Source organism: Chenopodium quinoa, unplaced genomic scaffold (assembly GCF_001683475.1).
Source record: "Chenopodium quinoa cultivar QQ74 unplaced genomic scaffold, ASM168347v1, whole genome shotgun sequence".
NCBI classification, from domain to species: Eukaryota; Viridiplantae; Streptophyta; class Magnoliopsida; order Caryophyllales; family Amaranthaceae; genus Chenopodium; species Chenopodium quinoa.
The window spans coordinates 6,697,975-6,705,439 of NW_018744633.1; the positions used below are offsets into that span (position 1 = coordinate 6,697,975).

Genomic DNA, 7,465 nt, shown 5'->3' on the forward strand with positions numbered 1-7,465 from the left:
GTCTCAAGCCTCGGGTTATATGCCAACCAACATTGAGCAAGCTATGCATACTATGAATCTTTCCGATCCGAATTACTACATGGACACGGGTGCTACGTCTCACATGACAAATTCCCAAGGTAAATTGTCTTCGTATCTTCAATTAAATAATAGCGCTCATAATTCTATTCTTGTTGGTGATGGTAGAAAAATTCCAATTTAAGGTTATGGTCACGAATCTCTTAATCAAAACACACTCCAACTCAAAAATGTCCTTCATGTCCCAAAGCTAATCAAAAATCTTATTTCAGTTCGAAAATTCACTACTGACAACAGTGTTTCCATTGAGTTTGATCCTTTTGGGTTTTCTGTGAAGGATTTGCAGACGAGGAGCAAAATAGTGAGATGTGATAGCAGTGGCGATCTTTACCCTTTCTTCTCGGATCGTCAAGTCCTTTCTTATTCCTTTCCATCCGCTTTTGCAGTTATCTCTCCAAGTGTGTGGCATTCCTGTTTAGGCCATCTAGGAAATGCAATTATAGGTTCTTTGCGTAGTAGTAAATTGATTAAATGTAATAAGGCTCATATTGATGTTTGTCACTCTTGTCCTATGGGAAAATTAATAAAGTTACCCTTTTATGATTCTCAATCTTATACTACTATGCCCTTTGACATTGTTCATAGTGATTTATGGACTTCTCCCGTATCTAGTTCTCTTGGGCACAAATACTATGTTCTCTTTCTTGATGATTACACAAATTTCTTGTGGACCTTTCCAATTGCATCAAAGTCTCAAGTTTTTAACTTGTTTCTTCGAATTAGAACCTATATTCGTACTCAATTTGAACGGGAAATAAAAGCTTTCCAATGTGATAATGGAACCGAGTTTAAAAATGATCCCTTTATTAAATTTGGTCACCAACATGGAATGGTTTTTTCGATTATCTTGTCCATATTCTTCCCCTCAAAATGGCAAATCCGGACGTAAAATTAAGACTATTAATAATATTGTTCGCACTCTTCTATGTCATGCTTCTATGCCTCCCTCTTTTTGGCATCACGCTTTAGAAATGGCTACCTATTTACATAACATCTTACCAACTAAAATTCTTGATTATAAGTCTCCAACTCAAATATTGTATCAGAAACACCCCGCCTATTCTCATCTTAGAGTGTTGGGTTGTCTTTGTTATCCTCTTTTCTCTTCTACTCAAATTAACAAACTTCAACCTCGCTCTACTCCTTGTGTCTTTCTTGGGTATCCAAGCAATCATAGAGGTTATAAGTGTTACGATATTTCGAGTCGGAAAATAATTATTTCAAGAAATGTTTGGTTTGATGAATCGGTTTTTCCATTTTCTAAAATTCATACTCCCAAACCACACACCTATGATTTCTTAAGTGATGGTTTAGAACCTCATCCGTTGCTTCAACATTTTCATGATGTTAGCACGCACCAAGCTCCTCAGTCCGCCCCTACGAGCGCCCAACAGCCTGTGGCTTCGCCGTATTCTGCTATCCCCGTCGGGTCACCAGCGGGCGCCACCGTGGGTGCCGACCGAGCTGCTAGTGCACGCTCTTCCCCTTCCCAGTCTACTCCGCAGCCGAGCCATGGCACACACTCCTCAGCCGCGGACTGCCTGCGAAGCATTCTGCCAAGCAATGCAGCCCCGCAGCTTCACAATCCCGCGCCCGCAGCTACTGCCAGGCCGCGGGTTGTTCCCGCGCCCGCAGCTACTGCCCAGCAGCTACTGCCAAGCCGCGGGTTGTTCCTTGCGCCCGCAGCTCCTGCCCAGCACCATGGGCAGCCTTCTAACTCCCCTCCCCACTCCTCTCCTCACTCTTCTCCTCCTTCCTCTCCTCCTCTTTCCCATCCCATGGTTACTCGTAGTAAACATGGCATTGTCAAGCCCAATCCCAAATACCGAGATCAATCCCATCACACCTCTACCTCCATATCACTTATTCCAAAGAACCCGATTCATGCCCTTCGTGATCATAATTGGAAAATTGCTATGCGGGAAGAATATGATGCTCTTATTGACAATGGTACTTGGAAATTGGTTCCCCGACCGCCGAATATGAACATAATTCGGTCTTTGTGGATTTTTCGACATAAGACCAAGTCTGATGGGTCTTTTGAAAGACATAAGGCTCGTCTTGTTGGTGATGGTAAAACTCAACGGGAAGGAATTGATTGTGATGAGACTTTTAGTCCGGTTGTTAAACCGACAACTATTAGGGTGGTACTTAGCATTGCTTTGGCTAAGTCTTGGAAAATTCATCAATTGGATGTGAAAAAGCTTTCTTACATGGTCATTTGAATGAAACAGTTTACATGTATCAACCTATAGGATTCAAGGATCCTGCCAAACCTGATCATGTATGTTTATTGGAAAAGTCACTTTATAGTCTGAAACAGGCACCCCGAGCATGGTACAAACGTTTTGCAGATTTTGTGGCTACAATTGGTTTTGCTAATAGCAAATCTGATACCTCATTGTTCATCTATCGCCATGGTAATGATACTGCTTATCTCCTTCTATATGTTGATGATATTGTGCTTACTGCTTCCTCGGATTCTCTCCGACGACATATTATCTCTAGGCTCAGCTCTGAATTTACTATGAAAGATTTGGGTCCCCTGAGTTATTTTTTGGGTATTGCTGTTACTAGAGGTAAAAATGGTTTATTTTTATCTCAAAAGAAGCATGCGCAGGAAATTTTGGAAAAAGCAGGAATGGCGAAATGCAAACCTTCGTCTACTCCTGTTGACACCAAAGGCAAATTGAGTACTAAGGAGGGTTCTCCATAAGACGATCCTACTTCTTATCGGCGCCTATGTGGTGCTTTGTAGTACTTGACTTTCACTCGACCTGATATCTCTTATGCGGTTCAGCAAGTATGCTTGTTTATGCACTCACCCCGTGTTGAGCACATGGATGCGTTGAAACGCATTCTTCTCTATATTAAAGGTACGACAGATTTTGGTTTACAACTACATAAATCTCCCGTATCTTCTCTTGTGTCGTACACAGATGCAGATTGGGGCGGGTGTCCGGACACTCGTCGTTCTACGTCAGGGTATTGTGTGTACCTTGGTGATAATCTGATTTCTTGGTCTTCGAAACGCCAACCTACTTTGTCTAAATCCAGTTGTGAAGCAGAGTACAGAGGGGTTGCAAATAAGGCTATACACCGGTCCAAAACCGGACCGGACCTGACTAGACCCGGACTTGAATGGATCGGGACCTGAATCCTTGATTTTTAAGGACCGGAGACCGGACCTGAATCAACAGGTCCGGTTCCGGTCCAGACTTGAAAAACCAGGTCCGGTCCGGGTTTGGACCTGAATAGACCTGATTATTATTTTTTTTTTGATTTTTTTAAAATAAGATGAAAGTGCTGACCTGTTTAGACCTGTTTGGACCTGTTATGGACCTGTTTGGACCTGTTTTGGACCTATTTAGACCTGATTGGACCTGTTTAGACCTGTTTGGACCTGTTATGGACCTGTTTATGGACCTATTTAGACTTATTAAATAAAAAAAATAGTTTTACCGGTTTCAGGTCCGGGCCTGAAATTTCCGAGTTTTACCCGGACCGGACCTGAAACCCGGAATCGTAGAATTTCAAGGACCGAGACCGGACCTGAATTTGCAGGTCCGGATCAGGTCCGGTCCCAACAGGTCCGGTTCAGGTCGGTTTTCAGGTCCGGGCTAGTTTATGTACACCCCTAGTTGCAAATGTGGTTTCTGAATCATGCTGGATTCGGAATTTGTTGCTAGAGCTATTTCTTCCTATTACGAAAGCAACATTGGTTTATTGTGACAATGTTAGTGCGATTTATCTCTCTAGTAATCCGGTACAACATCAGCGCACTAAACATATTGAGATGGACATTCACTTTGTTCGTGAGAAGGTTCAACGCGGCGAAGTTCGTGTCCTACATGTTCCATCCCGTTACCAGATTGCAGACATTTTCACTAAAGGTCTGCCTAAGGTTTTATTTGATGATTTTCGGGACAGTCTCAGTGTTCGTAGTCCTACCGCTTCGACTGCGGGGGTGTGTTAGATTATAGATTATGGAAATAATCTTTTGTAATTATCGTGCATATATTTAGTGTATATCTTTCCTAGTTTAGCGTAGCTTAACCTAGACGCCTAATCTTGTATATATACTAATCTTTGATTAATGAGAAGGCACGGCAAATATTCTCTCATCTCTCATATTCTCTCAAGACCATTTTTCATAAAAAGAACCAAGCTTTTCTTGTAATAAAATTAGAATACAGAGAAGAAAAATAAATGTGATACCCCTTAGCGAAGATGAGACTTTAAATTGAGGGAGCCCCCATTCCTCACGGTGAGAAACAATTTCGTTTCTCATGATGGCATTTGGAAATTTTTTACAAGTTTATCACTTATTGAGCTGATGAGTCGAATTATGTGGGGACAGCCTATGTGGCAATATGTTTGAGTAATGTCGTTACCCTGCAAACGATTTCACAGTTCTCATCCTTTTTAGCCGTTAAGTTTTGATGTTGGCGAGAAATGGCTGATTGATTATCTGGGAACACAAAATTTTACTGATAAACTCGAATTATGCTCATTCCCTAATTTCACAATTTAACTAGAGTCGCAAATTCCATAAATTACCGATTCAATAATTCCATAAATTACCAATTCATTTGTCAATTTATTCCATTGTTACCTACCCCAACAACATTCATATAAACAAGCAAAGGCTGTTCAAATTGGGGAAAGAAAAAGGAGGAATGTGAAGATTAATGTTCGACTGGAAATCAGACGTTACCTGGAACCGCGTACTCGACTTGTGTTCGCCCAGAACTCAACTGCAACCCATATGAATCAGCCACAATTCGTGCCTTCTCAAGCCAGTGGAAACGAGTGCCTTTTTCACATTTCAAAATTATGAAAATCAATTAAACGTTGAAAGTTAACGGCGTCAAGAGCAATTCTCATCCAATAACACAGTTGGCAAACAAAGTAAGACACATAGTATTCATGAGTACACATCAACATGTCCAGTAAGTGACTTTTGAGCGGGGAAATGTCTGTTCTGTCCCCATAAGAAACGTTCCTTGTTTCCGACGGTGAGGAACAGGGAATTATCCCTTTTAATCATTAAGAAGACATGGGTTTACTTGGACCAAAGACTTTGGAACTACAGTAGTTGCCGAAAAAAAGTCTTCAGCGTAGTGACTACTCCTAGTTAGTAATCCCTCTTTCCCTTATTTTTTGCCCTACTTTTCTTTTTAGCGGGCCTTTTATTTTTACTCCATTCTATCTTTTGACATATGAGACCACATCTTTACTATTACAATCACCCCATTAACACCACTTTTCTCCCTTATAATTGTTTTCCAACCAAATATTAACAAAGTAACATTACTGAAGCAAAAAATAAGGGGAGGAGAGAGTACTATGTAACATGTTGTGAATGAATAGTGCTTGGGTTCCTATGACCCTTTCCCTTAAGAACCCACTTTAAGGTATTTACTAATGTATCCCTCAAATGAAAGTTACTACATTGCCCTTAAATCAACCTCTGACTTCAAAGTTATTGCTACGGATTCCCTATAAATGCCAAATGGTCACATTGATGCAATATTTCAGGTATTTTTATTCTTCTGTGCCTGTTAACATTAATGTACTAAGTAGTACATTTTACGTTTTGTATAACCTTTGTAAAAAAAAAAGAAAAAAAAGTACATTTTACGTAGCTATCCAAAAGAGCTAGGTGATAAAGTACGCACCTGATTGAGAACACGCTTATGGTTGCTCCATGCCTCCACCTTGGCTATAAGCCTATAACAAGAAAACTGTACGAATTATAGATCCCCTGATGATTCCCGGCTGCCTCAGACTCCTCACATTTGGAGCATGATGCGCTGTGAAGTTCGCTATAATTTTGGAGACTTTGGACACTAATAAGCGAGGCTTTTGTGCTTCAAGCTCGCTCACCCCACTCTCATCCACCACATATATAACAATGATCTTGCAGGATCAGAATTTGACTAGACAAGTAGACAACATGTTGGGCTTACCGCAGAATAAGTCCAACTGATGAGGCTGGTAGCAACAACACTTCTAGTCATTTGGTGCAATTAGTCAATCTTGAAAACTGTCATTCCCTTGTGTACTCTCCCCTGCCTTCACCTTGAATAGATCTATCAGGACTATCCTGAAGTGATTGAAAATTGTAATGGATTTAATGTTGGTAAAATAACTGTTGAAATCAATAACAAACAAAAGATTAGAACTTTCCTGGATTGAAGATCCCAAACTCACAGTCGCGCCGTGGAACAATAATCCACTGCCTTAGAAGCGAAATACGCCACCACCGGTACAAGTTTCCTAGTGACGCACGCCCCCCAAGTTTAACACAACTCTCTCCGTAATCCGTGCACCCGAACTCGAAGAGTGGAATTGCTCAAGAACTGTTCAGATCTCAAAAGGTAGGTTTGTGTTTTCGGCTAGAAAAGTGAATGAATATCATGAAAAAGGTATGACTCGTATTTATATGAGTCCTAGAAAAAGAAACACGTAATCAAACCGACCTAGGAAAAAAGGCGGGCCCGATCGGGCGAGCTGCCGCCCGATCGGGCGCGAGATCAGGTTTTTCCAGACGTAGTGTCGCGCCCGGTCGGGCGAACACCGCCCGGTTGGGCGATCTAGAAACCCCATCCCAGGCGAGCCATCGGGCGAATCCGCCCGATCGGGCTCGTCAAAACCTTGAGTCCACCGCCCGGTCGGGCGAAGCCCGCCCGATCGGGCGCGAGAGATCTCGTAGAAAAACTCTTGTCCGTCGCCCGGTCAGGCGAAGTCGCCTGATCGGGCGCGAGAGCTTCCGTTTTTTCCTTGACCACCTTCGCCCGATCGGGCGAGAGCCGCCCGATCGGGCGCAAGTCATCCGATTGCATTACTATTTCCAACAATCCCCCACTAATGCGAGCGGATCTTCAACATGAAATCTGAACAGTAAATGAAAGTCTTAGTACTTAAATGCTAGTATCCAAAGGTTTGAACTAACACATTAGTGCACAAGGTTTTCAACACTTCCCTAGTGAGTATCCTAAGATTTGAACTCCTTGGAGCGAGGAAGGGACCTTGAATACACATACCTTGACTTTAGAGCTTAAGCAACTCCGCCAATCTTGGCCAACACTTGGGCTCTCATGAGTACTTCAGGAAAACAATACTCCAGTCTTCCCTTGAGAGAGGCCACCTCTCGTACTCACGTAGGTGTTCGTCCTATGTGTTATTCACACACGTTCCCAGCAAATTCAAAGGTCTTTCCCTGCAGGCTTAAACGTGTTTAAGCACCTTGCAAACCTAAGAAATCCATGCAGTGGAACTAGAACATTAAGAACATAAGTTCAACCCTTCAACTTTCGGTGTCATTATCTATCCTGTTTTAAGAGCCACTGGGACAAAGGTCTTAACTATATAAGCTCCTCCA

The 7,465-nt window shown here is 42.2% G+C and overlaps 1 protein-coding gene across 1 annotated transcript; it reads left to right on the forward strand.

Annotated features, from left to right (window-relative positions):
• Positions 1–1,856: 1,856 nt before the first annotated feature.
• LOC110701481 (uncharacterized mitochondrial protein AtMg00820-like) lies at positions 1,857–2,303 on the forward strand. Its single transcript, XM_021879129.1, has one exon. It carries the CDS (start codon positions 1,857–1,859, stop codon positions 2,301–2,303), a length of 447 nt encoding a protein of 148 aa, XP_021734821.1.
• The last annotated feature ends 5,162 nt before the right edge of the window (positions 2,304–7,465 follow it).